This window comes from Equus caballus, chromosome 29 (genome assembly GCF_041296265.1).
Source record: "Equus caballus isolate H_3958 breed thoroughbred chromosome 29, TB-T2T, whole genome shotgun sequence".
NCBI classification, from domain to species: Eukaryota; Metazoa; Chordata; class Mammalia; order Perissodactyla; family Equidae; genus Equus; species Equus caballus.
Genome location: NC_091712.1, coordinates 39,399,398 through 39,420,703, shown reverse-complemented (window position 1 = coordinate 39,420,703; position 21,306 = coordinate 39,399,398). Strand labels below are relative to the sequence as shown.

General features: G+C 42.7%; 1 protein-coding gene across 2 annotated transcripts in view; it reads left to right on the top strand.

Moving 5' to 3' along the window:
* The window catches only part of FBH1 (F-box DNA helicase 1), a 46,960-nt gene that overhangs the window by 2,588 nt on the left and 23,066 nt on the right, over positions 1 to 21,306 (top strand). Inside the window, exons 2-9 of one of the 2 annotated variants that reach the window (XM_023632011.2) lie at positions 7,995 to 8,150; positions 10,381 to 10,982; positions 13,909 to 14,039; positions 14,145 to 14,280; positions 15,850 to 16,040; positions 18,338 to 18,430; positions 18,782 to 18,876; positions 20,903 to 21,071. In XM_023632011.2, the coding sequence (XP_023487779.2) occupies positions 7,995 to 8,150; positions 10,381 to 10,982; positions 13,909 to 14,039; positions 14,145 to 14,280; positions 15,850 to 16,040; positions 18,338 to 18,430; positions 18,782 to 18,876; positions 20,903 to 21,071 (1,573 nt within the window). The remainder of the gene's footprint in view (positions 1 to 7,994; positions 8,151 to 10,380; positions 10,983 to 13,908; positions 14,040 to 14,144; positions 14,281 to 15,849; positions 16,041 to 18,337; positions 18,431 to 18,781; positions 18,877 to 20,902; positions 21,072 to 21,306) is intronic. The other variant, XM_023632012.2, reaches the window with a different exon arrangement.

Below are 21,306 nucleotides of genomic sequence, written 5' to 3'. Positions count from 1 at the left end.
CTAGGTAATTCCTGAATTGCCTACACCATAAAATCCAGTGTCCTTAGCATTGTATTCAAGGACTTTTATAGCCTGTGCCTCCAAATTCCTCTTCCGGCCTTGTCCCCTATCCGTGACCCTTTTGTTGTAATGAAACCCAACTTTTCGGCCACAACAGTGCTGTGCTATTTCTGCGTATTTTTGCATGTGTTTCTCTTGCCTTATTGAATCCTACTCATCTTCCGAGGCTGAACTTTTCCGAAAGCCTTTTCCAACCTTCCTAACTATGTTCACTTTTGTTTACCACCATAGCACTTCATGCATGCATTTGTGTAGCACTTACATTGCCTTAGGTATAGTAGTTGGTGTCTGTTTTGGTAGCTGCCGTATGGGCAGACTAAATCATTCGTTTTTATGTCCTCATTGTCTAAAGTAGCATTTCACATCAGAGATACCAAGAGAGGAAGCCCTCATGGTGTTTATAATGAATCTGGGACATGCTAGATACTTACAAGAAACTGTGGAATGAATTGATGGTAGATAGAGCCTTTCAAATATATAAAAATATATTCTAGTCTGTAAGTAATGATCACTTTCTTGTTTTTCTTTCACCCTTCCTTCTTTTCCTTGTGAGAAACATATGTAGAGAAAAGCTCTGTCCATCCTTGTTTGCTAGAAGGGAATGCTGTCTCCAAGGGAGGAGCAGATGTGTGCATGGTGTGAGAGGATCTAAAGATTGAGCCTGCGAGCCCAGACCTTGTGGGTTCCTAGAGAAGCAGGATGTGGTGCTGGGAGGGCCTTGGCTTTGCATCAAGAGCGTGTGCTCAGAAAGGAGCTGGCACTAGAGTGTTTTCTTTCTGTTTGTTTCCTTTAGAGCTAACGGGGACAAAATATTTTGAAGTTTTTTCATTTTGTGTCTACAGTATTTAGTGATATTTTCCTTATAGTTATGTTTTCTAAATACTTGTTAAATCTTTGGTTATGACATTTCACAGTGATAAAAAACAGTCACATGGGAATTAAACCTGAGGTTTTTGGAAGTTGCTTTAAATCTTTCTGGATACGGAAGGGACAGTGTTACAGGAGAAAGAACATGGACCTGGGGAGTCAGAAGACCTGAGTTCCATCACCTACAGGCTGTGTTGTGACTTCAAGCAAGTCTTCTCTGAGATCTGGTTTAATCGTGGCACAATTGTAGGATTATGCGAGGATCAAATGAGAATATGGGAAAGAGCTTCAAAAGCTATGAAGCACTTAGGAGCTGTAAGATAGTGTAGGGTTTCAAAGCCGAGGAAGACAGCCTAAACTTCAGAGGGCAGCGCTGTGGTTGTGCATTTGTTCATTTAACCGATAGTTACTTTGCAGTACGTGTGGGATGCTGGGGCTGAGTTCCTCTCTCCTCCCCCCTCCCTCCCACCAGACCCCAGAGCTTTCAGCCTGGGCGTGGAAGACATATTAGTACACACACCAACAATTGTTAATAATATAACAATAAAGTATACTACAGTAATAATAATTTGTGTATGACATATTAAATACATAATTATACAAATAATCGTTACAAGTATCTCAGAGACATGCAGAGTGGTTTTATTATGGCAAAGTGCCTCCCGGCTTGAATGCACACTTGCTCCAGTACTGCAGTTGGGGAGTGACACTGTTAACTGTGTTTACATTGGGCTCTTCCGTCTCATGGGTTGCAGTTTGACCTGTGAATTCTCTAAAACCTTGTGGTAATGGCCTCCATTGCCATGCCTCTCTGCCCTGTCCACAGGAAACACAAGAGGGAAAGTGTCCCCTTGATGATCTTCACAGAGCCCCTTGGAGACGAGTGAGAGGCTGTGGGAACTACCAAGATGAGGTGGGGTGACTCAGTGAGTTATCTAGATTAGCAGAATTGCCCTCTGCGGTTCTCGTTATGAGCAGTCTCTCCACTTGGGTACCTTGTACTAGAGAGTTACCTCGATTTGTAATTTTTAAAAAAGCAGTTATTTAATAATAATCTTTCCCTCCAGGACTTGTAGGCACTTATTATCTTCATCTTGTCCATTTAGGTCTGTAACCTGTAAGTTTTTAGAGGACTTTTCGGCATAAATTCTGATAAGTAAACGTGGGAGAAGAAAGGAAATTATTGGGTATCAATTTCCAATGATCCTGGACCGGTCAGGAAGCTTGGCTGCAGTAACAAATAGAGGCAAACGTGTCCTGACCTCACCATCAAAGTTCATGTCTCCATCATGTAACCATGTGAGGTGGTTCCAGGTTTTTGGAGAGTGTGTGTGTGTAAGTTAGGGGGGAGGAGAGCGCTCTTTAAAGCAGTAATCCAAGGACCCATGCTGCTGGACGCTCTTCCTCTTTGAATATGTGGCTTCTCAGGATGGCCTGGGGAGCCCCTTCCCCGTTAACTGGAAGGGAGCAGGGAACCGAGGAACAAGCAGGAGTGGTGTTTCCAGGCCAGGCCTGGAGGAGTCATGCATTCCTTTTGTTCACATTCCGTTGGCTGGAGCTCAGTCAAGGCGACATCCGACTGCAAGCAAGACGGAAATGTGGACTAGCTGTGTGTCGAAGAAGAGGACTAACAGTCTTTGCCACAAAACCCAAAGCACTCCGTTTCACTTTCTGTGACTTGTTTTGTAAATTTTTTTGCAATAAAGAAGATTGAAAAATAAAGCCAGGCAGTTAAAGCAGAATCGAGGAATCATAGTCACGTACTTCTTATTCAGTGGGTATTTGAGTAGCTGTTATTTGCAAAGTGTTGTGCTAAATGCTTGGAGGAATAAGATTACGAGACATGTTCCGTGCCTGTTAGGGGCTGTAGTCTTGTAGAAGTTTAGTAAGAACTGTAGTTCAAGAGAGATGGTAAGAGTCTAGTCTGTCTGCGGGCCTGATGGGGAGTGAGGGCGGCGGGAAGTGGGGCTAGGGTGGCAGGCCATCAAGGTGGAGAGATCCTGTGATTGACAAGGGCCAAAGGCCTGGTCAGCACCACTTTGAAGTCAGACAGCAAAGACCGGGAAGCTGAGGTGCCAGTGGTCTGCTGAGTTGGGGGCTCTAGGAAGGGGGACCCACGGGAGTGGGGGATTGGAGAGTTGTCATGGTGTGTAAAGCCATCACAGAAAATCAGCGTAGGAATGGGCAAAATTATTTGACAAAATGGCTTTGATACATTCTCAGTTTTTTTCCTGTCCTCACACCTGAGGGATATGTTGCATTTCTGTTAGTCACTGGTAGTCTGCAAGAGGGGTACAGATACTCACCTTGGTATACGGGAGATTCAGTTGGGCATCCTTGGGGCCTTATATAATCTGGAAGGCCCACGAGTGATTCTGATCTCTCCCCATCCCTTCACTGCACGTTCCTCAGGGAGCACTCTCTAACTTTGCTCCTTAAAGAATTCAGGGAGCATTCTCTAACTTTGCTCCTTAAAGAATCAGGAGCAGCTGCTGACGATGACGGCCCTTTAAAGAGGCGTGTAGTGCACTTGCTGTTTGAGAGGGGGATACTTTGAGGTTTGGGTGACTCAGGGAAGGAAGAAGGAACATTTGAGCATCTTTATTTTGATGAAGTTATATTTGAACTGCTGGTTAAAAAGCATGTATAATAGAAGGGTGGTTAGAATTTTACTGTAGTAATTTTTTGTAATTCTGCAAGAACAGTAATGCTATTAAAATAGAACTTATGCACCTTTTAGGAGACACTCAGAATGGTGTGGTCGACGTGTAATTCTCACATTTCAGCTGATAGGTTTTGTCAGCCTCAACAGGGGTGTCACAGGGGTGTCACTTTTGTCTATTGTCTCATTTGAACCTCATGCCATTCTGTGAATTCAGTGTGGCAGGTTATTATAATCCCCATTTTTAATAAGGGACTCACCTACCGACTGGAGGAGGTCTTGTGACTCCAAATCTGAATACGCCACACATCCTTGTAGTTAAATGGGCTTGTTTAACTCCAGAGGGAGGTGCCGGCTCCTGGCTCCCAGTTCAGCGAATCACAGAACCTCATCTCTGAGAGACCTGAGAGGCAGGTAAAATACACTCTAGTTTTTCTGACCTCTAGCTGAAATCAGAAAAGTAATTTTTGACATGTAAATACAATAAGAGTGTTAGCTCTGCCTGCCAGGTGAGCAGTCATGACTCAGGTGGCACCAATTCCGATGGACCATATGGGTAGGCGTATTAGTACCCAGGAGCCAGTTGGCTCAGTCCAGGCACCCCTCCCCCGGGCTGTTAACCTTCACTCCTTCCATGGTGGCTTCATGACAGAATACGCCGGAAAACACCAGAACTCTCTGGAAGCAGAACACTGTTCCACTCACTCCCATGACCTCTTTCTTTTGCTCCCGTGCCTTTGTTAGATTTCTGCAAACGTTTAATCTTCTCAACAAGGCTTTAAGATCCAGACGTATTTTACAGAATAAATACGTAAATAAAAGTCTACCCTGTCCGTATTACCTATTGTTCCAAAACAGTTCCTTTTGGGTATTTTTGATGTTCTCTTGTCTGTCTGTTGTGGTACCTTCCGGGAGGTCCCCCTCTGTGGTCTGCCCTTGCCAGGTTCCACATGAAAGCAGTTTTGCACCAAAATCTTATGAATTAGGGCTTAGGTTCCTGTTCCTCCCAACCTTACCTCTCTTACCTTGCTCTCTTCTCATCCTCCTTTGTTCTTTCGGTATCTGTGTGCCTGGCACCGTGCCCGGTGCAGAGGGCACAGCAGTGGAACAGGCAGAGTAGTTCCTTACCTTCTTGGAGCACTCTTTGACTCTTAGGCGTGTGGTTAAGACCCTCCTACCTGGTTGATGGTCATCAGGGCCTCTCCAGTTTTATTATGACATCGCTATTATAGTTAGTTGGCTGGGGAAGGCTGGGATAAAGCCATTCTTAGGTACTTTTTACAGAAAAAGTTCTAAGGTGCCTTGTATATGTATGAGTACCTCCTTTATACAAATCTGCTGCCAGCCTACATCTTGTGTAACTTTCCAAAACCTGACTTTAGGGGTATATTGCAGATTGGGGTGGGCATCTAATCTCTTGGTTGACCCCAGCGTTCTAATTGGTTATATGTCTCTACTGACTTTCAGAATTCTTAACATTACCTGATAATGGCAGTAAGCTACAGGCCTGTGCTGGCACTGGGCTCCTGGATCATATGAGTCTGAGCGGTGTAATATTGTTGATCTTATTCCTTTCTGATTTTATCTATGAAAACTGCCTCTCCAGGTCAGGTTGGCGATAGACCGTCACCTTCTGTCTTAACTTTTCTCAGCTACCTCCAGTTCCAGTTCTAGACAATGTGTTTGCCAGCTCTGAAACAACTGGGGATATTAGAAGAGAGAGAAAAGCAGAGATCGGTCACATGTCTGGCATCTGTAGGGTCAGCGTGTTTATTGGTTGGAATTCTGTGGCAGCTCCTGTGGTTGAGCCAACTGTGTTTGAAGCACCTGGATTAGGGACCAGAGTTCGTCAATGTTCTGGAAGGCCCGTTGTAGATTTACTTTATCTCTTTTGCCAGTCTGACCAGAGATTCCTGTTCAGACAAAATAGTAAGTAGGTCGTTGACTTTGTAATATGAGGGGTTTTGAGCAGAACAGGTAAAACTTCATGTCTTATTTTTAAAAAGAGAATAATCAGACTTCAAGCTTGTTTTTTTCAATATAGAAAAATTTCATATTTATTTTTTTAATATAGAAAAACTGCACATTCATTTTTTGCCTCTGTAGGTGTGAATAAGACTATTGGTTTTGGGGCCAGCCTGGTGGCGCAGCGGTTAAGTTCACACGTTCCACTTTGGCGGCCTGGGGTTTGCCGGTTTGGATCCTGGGTGCAGACCTACACACCACTTGTCAAGCCATGCTGTGACAGGTGTCCCACATATAAAGTAGAGGAAGATGGGTACAGATGTTTGCTCAGGGCCAGTCTTCCTTGGCAAAAAAAAAAAGAAGAAGAAGAAGAAAAGACAAGACTATTGGTTTTCATTGTAGGGGAATATGTTCAACAACAACAAAAATTCAAATTTATGAAATCATTACAGTGGAGGGGATATTTTCTGTTTGTAATAAATAATTAAGACATATTACTTGTTATTTCTTAAGGTATTTCCAGTAATACAGAATTGGCTGTAATTGGACTGCTGATGCACCTCACATCTTGCCACTATAATTTGCATCTTTATAATTTGCAAGTTATTTCAATATTTTATACAAATCAGTCATATCTAAGCTTTGTTAAATAGAATAAGCAGATGGGTATGTGTAGAGTTTTATAGTTTAACAAATATTTTTGTATTTTCTCATTTAATCATTATAACATCTCTGAGTCTTAGAGAAGCTGAGTGACCTGGGGTCCCACAGCTCCTGTGTGGCCGGCTGAGGGCTCACACCTGGTTTTTTCCCTTCGAGTCCACTGTCCCCTCCCTATACAATACTGCTTTTATCCAGCTAAGCTTATTTGTAAATACTACATGGCTTAATAGTTATGTCACTGCATTTAAACCTAAATTCGGGTGGTTGTAGGGTCTCTAGCATCCTTTTAGAGGGGCTTGTAGAGCTATTTTTATGTATAGAAGTAGTTCTTTTAAAGTCTTGAAATCTCCATGAAGTTTTTTTTTTTTTTAACTCTGTTAAACCTTGAAAGAATAAACTGAAATTTGGAAAGGTAACTTCTGAAGAAGCTAAGGGGTGAGGGGAGTTAATGGTTAAAATATAAACTGTATCAGTTAGGGGCCAGCCCCATGGCCTAGTGGTTAAGTTCGGTGCACTCCACTTCGGCAGCCAGGGTTTGGTTCCCAGGCACGGACCTACACCACTTGTCAGCAGCCATGCTGTGGCAGCGACCCACATACAAAATAGAGGAAGACTGGCACAGATGTCAGCTCAGGGCAAATTTTCCTCAGCAAAAATAAATAAAAAGTAATGATTTCTTCAAAACAAAACTGTACCAGTTATACTCATTAGTGCCTTGGTTTTAGACATTTTCAGGCTTAAAGGAAATGTTGAGTGAGGTTCCAGCATTTGATACTATACTTTACTCGAGTATTTTTCGGACCTGTGGAATGTGGTACTGGCAGGAACTGATTTTATTCTGTCTTGACCATTTCCTGTAAAGGGTAACTTTAATTCTGTTATATCTGTTCTTGTTCTGTCTCTCTCCCTTTTTTTATTTTTTAAGTGTAACCCTTCTGTTTTACAGTAGTATAACTATTCTATTTAATGCCATAAGGAGGTAGCTTGATCTTGCATACAGTAACAGATAGAGAAACTTGAAGAGTCTAGGTTAAACATGAAAAGGAATTACCTAATAGAAAATGACTAATATAATATGAAATCTTTCAATACTCTTGAGGCAGAATTCTGGGTACAATTGCTGCTATAATGCATTGCTAAGGGAGAAGATGTAATTTCCTCCTCTGAAGATGCTTAAAAGTGAATTCGATTCTCTTTTCCTTGAGGGCCTTGCTCCCATCTTCTTACATCAGTGCCCAGTATTGAGATGCTCTGGGGGCTAAGAGAGGCGTGCGGTGTGGTCCTCTCAAGGAATTTGCAGCGGCTTTGTATTAGTCACTGCGTTCTGCTTCTGAGACCTGGAGAAGCTGGGACAGACAGGGCATGAATGAGTGTATTTTTGAAAAGCTATCACAACTCTTAAATATTTATGGTAATTATGGGAGCATAAATGGCCTGCGTACCGTCAAGGAAAAGATGCCAGATCTCAGTTTATCCATTAATGGCAACTTCTTTTTGAATGAGCATTTCATGATCAGGATGTCTAGAAAGTATAAGAAGTAGAAAAGTCATTTTGGGATCTTATTTTTAAGATTCTGTCTTAAATTCTAAGGAAGAAATGGTAAGAAACTATGAAATGGCTAAAAGTTGATGGGAATATAGGGAAAAGGGGAAGGGCTGGCTGGGATGGCCCACGGGCACTATATTCCTGAAAATTAAGTAGAATTTGCTGGCTGGCTTGTAGAATTTATGATAACTAACGAGTGTCCCGTTTCTTCTGCCTCTTGCTACAAAACAGTGAGACGGTTTAAGCGGAAGCATCTTCTAGCCATCGACTGCCAACATTTGGCTCGGAGTCACTTGGCTGTGGCCCAGCCCTTCGGTCAAAGATGGACAAACAGAGATCCAAACCACGGTCTCTATCCTAGACCCAGAACAAAAAGAGGGACTAGGGGTATGTCTTCCCAAAAAGTACCTTGCATTTCAGAATCTGTAGTGTATGTGGCCTCTGAATATCTCCCAGGATTTGTAAACATTGCTGCTATGATTTTGTAGTCCTGTTGCAATAGTGTGATGCTTCTTTTCATTTATTTGTGAGTTGACCGTGAAAAGGCCATCCTTATTTACAGTGGTTGATAAAAGCCCCAGGAGAATGTGGCTGCGTGAATTCCATTAGCTTGCTTAATTGTAACGTGGTGGAAGACACGTACCAATATCACCACTGTTCCAGTCCAGACCATTGTGATTTCTTGTCTGTTCAGTGGTCCTCCTTGTCCCATCCGTCACTAGGTCCACTGTATCATTATTTTTCTCCAAAATGTCCCCTGCCCAGTGCTTCTGTGATGGACTCTGCCTTGGTCACTTCGTACCTGGGCTGCTGCGATAACCCTTCTCCTTGCCTTCGGATTTTATTTCTTCCAGTCAACTGGAACCTAGTCATCAAGTTAATATCCTTGAGTACATTTTCTATCACATCGCCTCTATGCTCAGGAGCCCACAGTGAAGTGGTTCCCTGGTGCTATTACGGACTCGAGCTCAAACTTGCCACCACTTGGTATTTATTTGTTACACACCACTTCTCCTTCTGGCAGTTTGGTGTTCTTACTACCCGTCTCTGTGCCAAACGAATTCCTACTTTTGTTAGTATCTGTTGGTATAATCCAGATTGCCTTATTTCCCTGTGATATATCTAATTTCTGAATATATAATTCTGACAGAATCCAACTCAAATCTTACCTAGTTGTTTTAAAGTATTATAATATGTGTTTATCGCTTTCTGGAAGTACTGTAACCAATTGAATGAGGCAGTTTTCAACTTAGTGGGTATACATTGTTTGGTATCTTGTTTGTGTCATGTGTGTAAGTCAGCTTCTCTTCTGTGTTGTCTTTGCCAACGAAGACTTTGCCAGTGTGTGTGTGTTTCAGCGTGGAGTCCTGGCCCAGAGCAGGTCGTGTGTGCTTCATAAATGCTGGTGTGATCAAATTCCACAATTAGAAAATTGCAGAATTTAACCCAGGCCTATTGACTTCAAAACTCTGGGTTTCTATCAAATTGCCCCAGAAGCAGTTATAATTTTTTCCTATGATAGAAAAAGCATGAAATTCTGTAACTTCTCTTAAAAGCCAAACCTGGATTCATTCCACTTTCTTATCTTCCAAAGTGAGAATTCTGGCTACAGCCATTTCAGGAAGGAACCATGTATTTTGTTATATATTGATAAGGTGTTTTAATCCTCCATTGGCATTTTTCAGTAAGTTGTAGGCGTTTAAAAATGCAGCGGTGATGTGAGAAATCACCCTTTGGACTCCCCTAAATGCCTGAAAAATGTGTGAGGGCAGGAAGCACGCACTGTTATGCACCACATGAAGATGTTTCAGTCAAGATGGACCACTTATACCATGGTGGTCCCATAAGATTAGTACCATAGAGCCTACATGTGTAGTAGGGTATACCATCCAGGTTCGTGTAAGTACATCCTGTCATGTTCACACAACAACGAGATCACCTAATGACACGTTTCTCAGAAAGTGTCCCCATCGTTAAGCAACACGTGACTATACCATTCTTCACTTTGTATTTGTCTCAGAATCATAGGTGCTTAGTAAATGCCTATTGAATAAATGTATAGACTAGATTACGTACCTCTATAATAATATGAAGAGAACGCTGACCACCTCCTTTTCATTTTAAAATAAATTAATGTGTCAGCTTCACAGGAGGAGATATAAGTAAATTAAAAGAATTTTAACTTTGTCAGATGAGAAGAGTGGGTTTTACTGACTCCTGATAACCTAAAGCATTTTTCTTTCTGCTGAAGCAAACTCAGATTTTTCATTGTAAGAGCAAGCCAGAAGAGGTTACATTTTCTGAGTGGATCTGTGAACGTGAGCGTTTACGTTTTGTCTGTCCATTCGGGTGTTCAGTTTGTGTATATTGCAAGGTATGATGTGGTCCTCACACCATCTGAAGACTGATCTCTTTCTCTTTTCAAATGTGTGTCTGACTATATGACAGAGCCAAATAAGTATTTTTTGGATTAATCTATTTATATAATCAACTGACCACTAAATAGATCCTGTCTCTTTCCTCTATTAATATAGATAATTGAAAATTAATTGATCTCATATGGCTCAACCAGTCATTTACTCATTTCTAGTTCATTGTGTTTGGGTTCTCTTTACAGGTCAAGGATGTCAAAGACGCATCACTGAATTCTTCCTTGCTGGCCGGCAGCGGTGCACCAATGACATGGCCAAAAGCAATTCTGTGGGCCGGGACAGCTCTAAGGACTCAGAGGGTGAAATGATCTTTGCTGCAGAGAGCAATTGTGCTCTGCCTCAGGAAGGGGATGGAGAAGCAAGGCTGGGCTCATCAGGGTCTGCTCTGCCTGCCAGGAAGCGGTCTCGGTCCTTTGAGGACGAGAGGAATCAGGCTACAGGGACTAGTCATTGGGATGGGGTTTCTAAGAAAACCCCACGGCATCGTTTGTCTCTGTCATGCACAAAGCCCACAGAAGCCAGGCAAGAAGCAGAGGACTCTCTATCATGGCTCTCTGCAGAATCTGGAGAATCCAGCCAAGAAGTGGAGGACATTGGTCCTGATCCCATTCCCGACTCTTACTATGGGCTTCTTGGGACCTTGCCCTGCCAGGAACCCCAGAGCCACATTTGTAGCCTGCCCAGTGAGGTCCTGAGGCACATCTTTGCTTTCCTCCCCGTGGAAGATCTCTATTGGAATCTGAGCTTGGTGTGCCATCTTTGGAGGGAGATCATCAGTGATCCACTGGTATGTGAAACGCTTGGAGCTCCATGATGTTTCCTCTTAAAATACACAGATTAGCTTCACTTAATGCATACTTCTGATGATCATGTTTCTTCAGAATTGTGAGCTATAATTGCTTTTTAGTTGTTAGAAGGTTACCTATATGTTTGTGGCCTAATCTGCTCTCTGATTGCCATTGTCTGCATGTAGCTTCCATTTGCCACCAGAATAACATCCAGATTCACTGGAGGCATTTAAGGCCTTCCGTGCTTGTCCCAGCTTATTACTCCAGCCTCATCGCTCGCTTCTCCTCAGCACGTGCCTGTATTCTATCCACAGCAAATGGTTTGCTGCATCCCAACCATAGATCGCGTATTCCTTTCCATATGTTGGTCTAATCCCCACCCCCCAGCCCCATGTAAAGGGCCCCTCATGTCTCTGTTGACGTCTTACCTCTTCTTCAAGGCTTCACTCTGCTCCTTCCCATTTCATCCCCTTGCAGGTATAAATTGTCTGTTAGGAACACTACAGTTTAGAGAGCCTTCCTCCCGTCTTTAAATTATTAGCTCGTCGGTAGAAGGCTGATCCTGTTTGTTTTTGCATTCTCCATTGTGCCTCATGATATTTTACATATAGTAGGTGATTCATAAATGAGTGTCGTGTTGAGTCACCCTGGAGAACCTTTAGAGCTGGATACGGGGGGCAGCCCATGCTCTCAGAAAGGATTTCTCAGTGCTACAGTTAATCATGTCCTTGCTCCAGCACCATGCTCTTCCTTTCCTGTTAAATTATACTTTTTCCCACCCCAAGTTCAGGTTCTCAGGTAAACCTGAAGGCTGGGGGAATGTTTTGGTTACTTTATACATCACTTAGGCTAGCCATTGGGAATAAATCAGAGAGACGGGGTGAACTCTCCCTTCAGCTATATTAAAGTTTAAAAATTCAGGGATGGAGTGTAAGATGGATATATCAAGACTTAGTACGTTTTTCTTCTAAGCACAAAAGGTTTTGGAGGAAATTTCATGTCACTTGTGCTCCATTCTTTGCTTAGGGTCTTGTCTTCTACTTTCTGAGAAATGTCTTTCTGCTTTTAAATGTGAACTGTTTTCTGTATTTCTACCCAAAAAGTTGAGACCTCTCTGATGTGAACTGAATAGTCATGGATGGGGTTAAGTGAGGGTTTTCTCCATTCTGCTTGAGAAAGTTTTTGGGAACATATTCCAGCTTATACTTATCTCTTGAAATGTTAGAATAATGTATCATCACCATCAATGACACGATGTATTTATTTTCAGTAACCTATTATAGCTCTCATTTTCTTTTCATTTCTTATCATGTCTTTGTCTGGCCTTGGTGTAAGGTTATGCTGGCCTCATAGAATAAGTTTAGAAGTGCTCCCTCCTCCTCAGTTTCTTCAGAGTTTGAGAAGGATTGATGTTAATTCTTCTATAAATATTCAGCAGAATTCTCTAGTGAAGACATCTGGTCCTGGGCTTTCCTTTGTTGGGAGGTTTTTGATCACTGATTCAATCTCCCTGCTGGTTATTGGTCTGTTCGGATTTTCTATTTCTTCATGATTCAGTCTTGGGAGGTTGTGTGTTTCTAGGAATTTATCCATTCTTGTAGGTTATCCAATTTGTTGATGTACAATTGTTCATAGTGTTCTCTTGTAATCCTTTTTACTTTTGTGACATTAGTTGTAATGTTCCCTCTTTCATCTTTGATTTCAATTATTGAATCTTCTCTTTTTTTCTTAATCAACCCAAGAGTTGTCAATTTTGTTGAGTTTCTAAAAAACAATTCTTAGTTTCTTTGTTTTTTTTCTATTTTTCTGTTCTCTCTTTCGTTTATCTCTGCTCTAGTCTTCATTATTTCCTTCTGCTAGCTTTGGGTTTAGTTTGTTCTCCTAGTTTCTTTAGCTGTCAGGTTAAGTTGTTGATCTGTGATCTTCCTTCTTTTTTGATGTGAGTGTTTACAGCTATTAACTTCTCTCTCAGCACTGCTTTCACTGCATCCCGTATGTTTAGGGATGCTGTGGTTTTGTTTTAATTTGTCTCGAGATATTCTTTAATTTCTTTATGATTTCTTTTTTGAACCGTTAGTGCTTTTAACAATGTGTTATTTAATTTCACATGTTTGTAGGTTTTCCAGTTTTCTTTCTCCTACTGAGTTCTAGTTTCATTCCATAGTGATTGAAAAAGATACTTTCTAGATTTTCAGTCTTTTCACATTTGGTAAGACTTGTTTTGTGGTTTAGCATGTGATCTGTCCTGGGGAGTGTTCCATGTGCACTTGAGGAGACTGTGTGTTCTGCTGTTGGGTGGAGTGTTCTCTGTATATGTCTTTAGGTCAGTTGGTCTAGTGCTGTTCAAGTGCTCTGTCTCCTTATTGATCTTCTGTCTGGCGGTTCTCTCCACTCTGGAAAGTGGCGGATTGAAGTCTCCTATTACTATTATGTTGCTATTTCTCCCCTCAGTTGTCAGTGTTTGCTTCCTAGATTTAGGAGCTCTGATGTTTGGTACGTTACATTTACAATTATTAGATCTTCTTGGTGAATTAGCCCTTTCATTGTTGTCTGATCTCCTTCTTTGTCTCTTACAATAGTCTTTGACTTTAAGTCTATTTTGTCTGATATTAGTATAGCCACAGCTCTCATACTGTTTAATCTTCATTGAAACTCGGAGCCATTAGTGTCCTGATATTTCAGATATGGAAATTGAATCACTATCTTTCCCAAATTCTATAGCAAGTTAGCGCTGAAACCAAACCAAGACACGGTTCTAGTTTCCAGCCAAAATCTGTGTAATGTTTCTACCCTATTTTCCCAGCTTTTGAATTGCGAGCTATAATTGCTTTTCAGTTGGTAGAAGGTTACCTATATGTTTGCGGCCTAATCTGTTCTCTGATTGCCATTGTCTGCATGTTGTTTTGGGTTTTTTAAACTATATAGTTCATTCCTTGGAAAAAGCTGTATCATCGATACTTGATGAATGAAGAGCAAGCCGTCAGCAAGGTGGACGGCATCCTGTTGAACTACGGCATAGAGAAGGAGTCCGAGCTGTGTGTGCTGAACCTCATCCGGTGAGTTGCTTTTCTCCTGGGAGGAACACAGTTTCTGAAGACCTTTGACGTATATTATCTCTTATGCTCATTTTTCCCGTGGACTCTGCCGTGGATGTTTTACAGCTACACAGCCACCACTAAATGCTCCCCAAGCGTGGATCCTGGAAGGGCGTTGTGGAGTCTGAGGGATCATCTCCTCCTTCCTGAGGCGGAAGCGTGCGTGCGTCAACACCTCCCTGATCTCTATGTTGCTGCCGCGGTACGTGAACAGGCTGTGGAATTGTTGGGCCGGGCAACCCCTTTTCTCATGGGGAGATAGCGTATTGGTGATTATGTTTGGCTGAAGGTTATCTTAGATTTATTTTCAAAATCTTTGAGGCGTTAATCTTGTCGTTGGTCCCACTAGAGAAATAAAAGACCACATTGTTACAGATTCTTAAATTTGGAAGGAATTTTAAAAAAGCATTTAGTCCAATTTCCCATTCTGTTGAGGAATTCTTGACAGAGGATGGTTGTCTAATCTCTGAACACTTTTTTTTTTTTGAGGAAGATTAGCCCTGAGCTAACATCTGCTGCCAATCCTCCTCGTTTTGCTGAGGAAGACTGGCCCTGAGCTAACATCTGTGCCCATCTTCCTCCACTTTATATGTGGGACGCCTACCACAGCATGGCTTGCGGAGCGGTGCCATGTCCGCACCTGGGATCCCAGCCGGCAAACCCCGGGCCGCCAAAGCAGACTCTGGGCACTTAACCGCTGCGCCACCAGGCGGCCCCTGAACACTTTAGTTAATAATGATTTCTTTATAAGGCAGCGCATTCCATTGTTGACAACTTGGGTTAACTGAAAGGACGAGAGAAATTAAGGGTCTTGCTGCAGACACGTAATGAGTTGATGAGAAGCCAGAAGTAGTCCTCAGTTTCCTGACTCAGTCTTGTGGCTCCTCGTTTAGATCACGGTTTCTCACATTTTGTCTTGGAAGCTGCCCGCAACCTCAGCCTATACTCTGCAGCCAGTGGAGGGTTGGAATCCAGCCATGTGCATTTCTCTTTCTGTCTGTAGTGAAGCGATTGTCGATGATGGTGGAGTGAGTTTTCTTTCACAGGATGGCTGTAGTGAGAGGTGCCTGGAACTTTTCCTTTCTTGGAATGCATTTTTTAACAGGAAGACTTGTCGTAAAGTTAAGAATGATAATGATATATGTCCATTATTGACTGTTTGTATGTTAGTGAACATTTTCTTAGACATTACTAAATGGAGCATACTGTGTCCGTAATAATAATTTTTCAATAATTTACTATTTATTTAACTTAATATTTAATGATTATTAAATAATAATGACATAAATAGTAAATTAACATCTTAATGCCAGGAATTGTCAGTCTTGATTTCCCCCTCTGAAGACTGCTGTCTTCTTTTGTGTCTCCCCCCTGTTGTGCCTCCCAGGTAGGCACCTATCTGAGAGGGAGCTTGTTTTGACTCTGTTGAGTATCTGTGGCCCTGAGAGCTCACGTTGACCTGGAGAGGGGTGGGGTGGAGAGGTGAGAGTATCATCTCCATGCAAGGTCCTATGTTAGAGACTTTATAAACGTTATTTAATTAAGGAAAACTAAGAGCCCAAATCCAAAAGTCCTCAGAAAGGACTCCAAGGCAAAAAAAATGGTTCCCGTTATTTCCCAGATGTCAGGTGGGAAGTTTGCACCCAGTTCAGACAATCTGTAGATGACACCAGGACCCCAGACATGGCTTTCTTCACTGGTTGTCTGAGGTGATCTTTATTAATTATGTTTTGGGTCTTTTCTCCCCTCCCTGGTCCACCCCCCTCCACAGGGGGTCAACGTGTGGGCTCTGGTCGCAGCCATTGTCCTCCTCTCCAGCAGTGTGAATGACATCCAGCAGCTGCTCTTCTGCCTCAGGAGACCCAGCTCCACCGTGACCATGCCAGACATCACTGAGACCTTATACTGCATCGCCGTGCTTCTCTACGCCATGAGGGAGAAAGGAATTAACATCAGCAATCGGTAAAGTGGTGGGAGGAAGAGCAGAGACATGGAGAGAGTGAAAGCTCTAGACTCGCGACAGTGGCAGCCCTGCCTACCGTCCCATCTCTGCCGCTGCCGCTCACCAGCTTTCACATGGGGGTGGGGGGAGCGCATAACACTCCCACTGCTTCTTTATCTGTAAAGTGAAGGTAGTGTGAGGCTTAAGTGTAGCGATGCAGGAAAGAGTGCCCTGCCATTTAAATATGAAGTGCTCTCCAACTGTAAACATCCCTGAGGCAGTTTTGAAGTCCCCTCACAAAAAGAAGTCTCTATTCATATGTGCATACATTTTCCTAGGAAAACATTAGGATTTGGTTCCTCCATTTCTCTCGTTTTGGGGCGAGGATGTGCAGATTGTGGTTAAGTCTTATTTGCTCTGTCACCTTAGTGTGAGAAAGGCCATGGCTGTGGGTTGCCAATTCAGAGGGACCTTAATGGTTTCGCTCATCAGCAGATATCCGCTGGTGACTTTTGAGAGAGATCCATACATTCAGCAAATTTTTGAAGCCCTACTCCACATCAGATACTTTTCCAGGCACTAGGAATGCCCGTGTGAAAGAGCGAGACAAGATTCTTGCTGTTGTGGACTGTGTGTTCTAGTGAGGGGAGGCAGATACTGCCTGAGTAAGTGTGTTAAACAAGAACATGTGAGTGAATGATAAGTGGTGCAAAGAAAAAGAACGGGGGGATGGGCGAGGCAGGTGGGGAACACTATTCTAGATCGGGCAAGAGAAAGCTGCTCTGAGGAAGTAACACTTGACCTGAAACCTAAGTGTCAAGGACAGGCTGGCCGTTTTAAGATTCGGGAGGAGAGCATTTTAGCAGAAGGAATAGGTAATTTAAGGGACCAAAGACAGGAATGAATTTACTATATACAAGGCACAGAAGAAGTCTGGTGTGGCAAGAATGTGGTGAATAAGAGGGAGACTAGCACGCGATTTCAAGAGGTCAACAGCAGCCAGATGAGGGAAGATGTTGTAGGCCCCGTAAGAAGTTAGAGTGAACTCCCAGGTGTGAAGGGCAGCTTTGGAAGGTGCCCGATCCCTGACCTGGAGACAGGCAGCACGATAATGCAGCGGATGCTGGAGAAGCAGAAGTTCCAGAGAGGATTTCCTTTTCTGGAGTTAGTGAGCTCTAGGAGAAACGTGGCTGGTGGCACCAGGTGAGCTGCGGCCCAGTCATCCTGGGTGAGGTTGAAGGATGGAACATTCATTCTCTAAAACTGTGAGAGCGTTTGCTCTGTTTCTGAGTTATGTTTGAATTCAGCATATATAGTTTATGTTGTTTCCCGCTTCATGGCATTGAGGCATGGGGCAAGGAACTTTATGACATAATTTGGACAAGACAAACAGACAAATGATGAATAACATCCTTAAGTGCACATACACATTATCTGCATGTTTACATGGACATAGATGAGGAATGGGGAGGAATAACGATATATTGAGTTTTGTTATGTTTATATATTTCTTCCTGCTTAATCTGGGAGATAATATGACCAGAGATTGAAATGTACTATGAAAGGTGTTTGTTGCATCAAAAAGATTGATGCTGGGAGATTACCTCTTCTCACTCTGGGGATGGGAGCAGTGCACTAAACTGTGGGCGATTGGTGACGTGGGAGATGAGTGTGGGTTCAGTGTGTACACGGAGAGGTTTGGAATGGCTTATGGCGGGATGTGTTCGACTGTGTCCAGTGCCTCTGTTAAGCGCTCTGAGTCACCTTCAGCCCTTCTTGGTGCCGTGGAGGCTGTTTTGTTTTCTAGTCCTTGGTAATCGTATCTTGCTATGCACGTAGCACCCTTCCTTTGGGACCTTAAAAGGTAGGATGTTCTTCAAGCTTCTAGAGGAGTACCACCTCACAAGAAGCAGGGAGCAGAGCAACAGAGGCTCAGAAAGATAAGACGACGACGTTAAGTTGATGTTGAACAATCTCACCGCTAGGAGCAGAGTTTACAAAGTTTGTTTTCAACTGGTCCTTACTGCTTTTGTGATTATTTGTCTCTTAAGGTCACGGCTAGTGCCTCATTCCCCAAAGAGCATGTCCTGCTCCCTCCTTCTGCCCTTGCACACTGGAGCCAGGCGTCTTTCCCAGAACTGCTCTCCAAGAGGGCGTGGGTCAGCTAGGGGTATTTAAATCTTTTCCTGTTTTTCGTAAAGTGATGGTAGGCGTTTTCTTTATAGAAATGGAAAGAGGTCTGAATACATCTGAGGAAAAGTAAGATACAGATTGTGACTTAATTTGAAAATCTCTACGTCTGCCTTTTCCCTCTTAGGATTCACTACAACGTTTTCTATTGCCTGTATCTTCAGGAGAATTCCTCTACTCAGGCCACAGAAGTTAAAGAGGAACCATCAGTTTGGCCAGGGTATGTATATGGATCAATGTTTGCGTGTATGTTTTCTGTTGTCCGTTTTGACTCGTTCTCATACTTAAGGAGAAGTCTTTCGTTTTAACAACTTTATTGAGGTAGAGGTTACATTACATAAAATTCGCTCATTTTAATTGTACATTTCAGTGATTTTTAGTAAATTTACTGAATGTGCAACCAACGTCATAATCTAGTTTTAGAACATTTTTATCACCCTAAGGGGAGGCCTTTCTTGGGGGGGAGTTAAATTTTATTCATCCAGTCTGCCTGTTTGGTTTTTGATAATCCCTTACCTGGTCTTTTCAATTCCTTTTTGTTTTTCTCATTTCTCTTCTGTATTGATTATAGCAAGAAAACAACCATCCGACTTACGCACGAACAACAGCTGATCCTGAGCCATAAGATGGAACCTCTCCAGGTGGTAAAAATCATGGCATTTGCAGGTAAGGGAGCTCTCCATTCCTGGAATAGAGTCGGGTTCCTGCCTGTTATCACTGCATCCCCCTTCTCTGCCACCTGCCAGAGTATCTTCACCTTGATTTATTATCAAATTACTGCCATTGAAAGATCGAAAAAGCAGTTGCCAAGGAATACTTGCTTTTTTTGCCACTTCAGGGAGCATCCACACTGGAGTTCCAGTGAGACAAGTAGTTTATAGGAATTAGTGTGTAGGGTAGATACCACCGGGATTCATCCAGCCTTTCATTTCTCAGTGTATACACTCAGTCACTGATTGCTTATGGAGCAGCAATGGCGTTAATCTCCCACTCGGAGGGTTTCAGTCGCTCCCTGGTTTCTGTAGGGTGAGGTCTAGAAGGCCCTCCCACCATTTGGCTCTAACCTACATTGCTAAATGTGTTGTCTATGATTCTGCCTCAGTCGGCTATCACACTTACAGTCTCCTAAAGCCCCTGGGAATTCTTTTGTCTGAACCTTTGCTCCTATGATTTTCTCTATCTGGAATTCCTTTCCACTTCTTTTCTGCCCGATATCCTACTAAAAAACAATAACTGTTTATTAAATGCCTGCCATGTGCCCAGCACTGTGTTAATCCTAACAACATTCTGTGAGGTTGGTAAGTTATCTCTAGTTTATAGATAAAAATTCGAAGCTCAGAGAAATTAAAATGACTTGCCCCAGGTTAAATAAGTAATTAAGTGGTGGAGGTTGGATTCAGAGCTGGATCTGTTTCTCTCCAGAAACATGCTTTTTCCCCTCCTGGTCTCCTTCTGTCTTTCCCCCTCCCTCTCTTTCTTTGCCATGCTAGGTTGACTCCCCTCATTTCTGTTTCTTTTTGATGGAGCCTTCTTTAGCCATTTGAGGCCTATGTCATCTCTGAACTCTTTCTGTAACTAATCACCTGTATTGACTGTTCAGTACTTGATTATATAGTAAGAATAGCCACACACACATTTTATAAGTCCTTCTATACTCTGTCATTAATCCTCTAAACAGCTCTGTTAGTTGGGGAAAGAGGTACTGTTTTTCTTCTTTTACAGGTGAGATTTTTTGTTTCCAAATCCATATTCTTTTTCACTCTACTGTGTTATCATTATAGTCTCATTTTGTTCTAATTGTTTCCACTGTGTTGATATTTTATTCCCAACTAGACTGGAATGTAGAAACCTTGTTGTGTGTTTTTAACACACTCTTAGGACTTAGCATACAGCTGAACACATCCTTGGTGCTCAAGAAATACTTATTAAATGAATGAAAGTTGAATAATTACATAATCTGGGCCAGCCTGGTGGTGTAGTGGTTGAGTTCACATGCTCTGCTTTGGTGTCCCAGGGTTCATGGGTTCAGATCTCACACATGGACCTACACACTGCTCATCAGGCTGTGCTGTGGTGGTGTCTCACATACAAAGTAGAGGAAGACTGGCACAGATGTTAGCTCAGGGACAAACTTCCTCAAGCAAAAATAGGAAGATTGGCAATGGATGTTTGCTCAGGACCAATCTTCCTCACCAAAAAAAAAAAAAAAAAAAGTGCATAATCAAATGAATGGTGGTGAGGTTGGGCAGACAAGAGAGTTCAGAATGGGTCAGGAGAATCCTTGAATCTCATTTTCATGCTCTTGCCATGAAAGCATTAATGACTCCTAGGTGAGGAATAGCTACCGTTTATGGAGTTCCTCTGCTGGATATCTTGCTTATCTTTATCCTGCCAGACCCTACAACGTCAATGTTACCCACACATGACTGAGGAGCAAACAGTGAGGTCAAGTGGCTCACCTTTCACTCCTTGGGTAGAACCGGCTAGAGCTGCAATCCCAACCCAGGTTAATCTAGTTTAAAATTGGCTGCTCTTTTCGCTACACCATTTTTTAGTTTTAATCAGTATTGAAAATCTTGTCACTGGGAGCCAGCAAGAGGCTAGATAAGCATGGGTAAGACCTGATTAGGGCATCCTTCAGGACAGTTTCTCCTGATCAGAGGGTCACTTCCTTTCCTCTTGGCTTCCCCAGGCACCGGGAAGACCTCCACCCTGGTCAAGTACGCCGAGAAGTGGTCTGAGAGCAGGTTCCTGTATGTGACGTTCAACAAGAGCATCGCGAAGCAGGCCGAGCTGGTCTTCCCCAGCAACGTCACCTGCAAGACCTTCCACTCCATGGCCTACGGACACGTTGGGCGGAAGTGAGCATCGCGTTGCCACCATCATCATGTCTAATTACGGTTTTCCACGTTGTGATCATCACGATCACATATGAACTTACACTGTAACAACACTGAGAAAACTTCATGCTTTTGTCTCCATTTACAGGCAGGAAGGATAAAGATAGATTTAGTGATTTGTACTTTTACCCCATAAACATACATTGTTTCCAAACAGCAGTATCTTGCTGAGGGGGGCGTTCTCATTTCTCTGAAA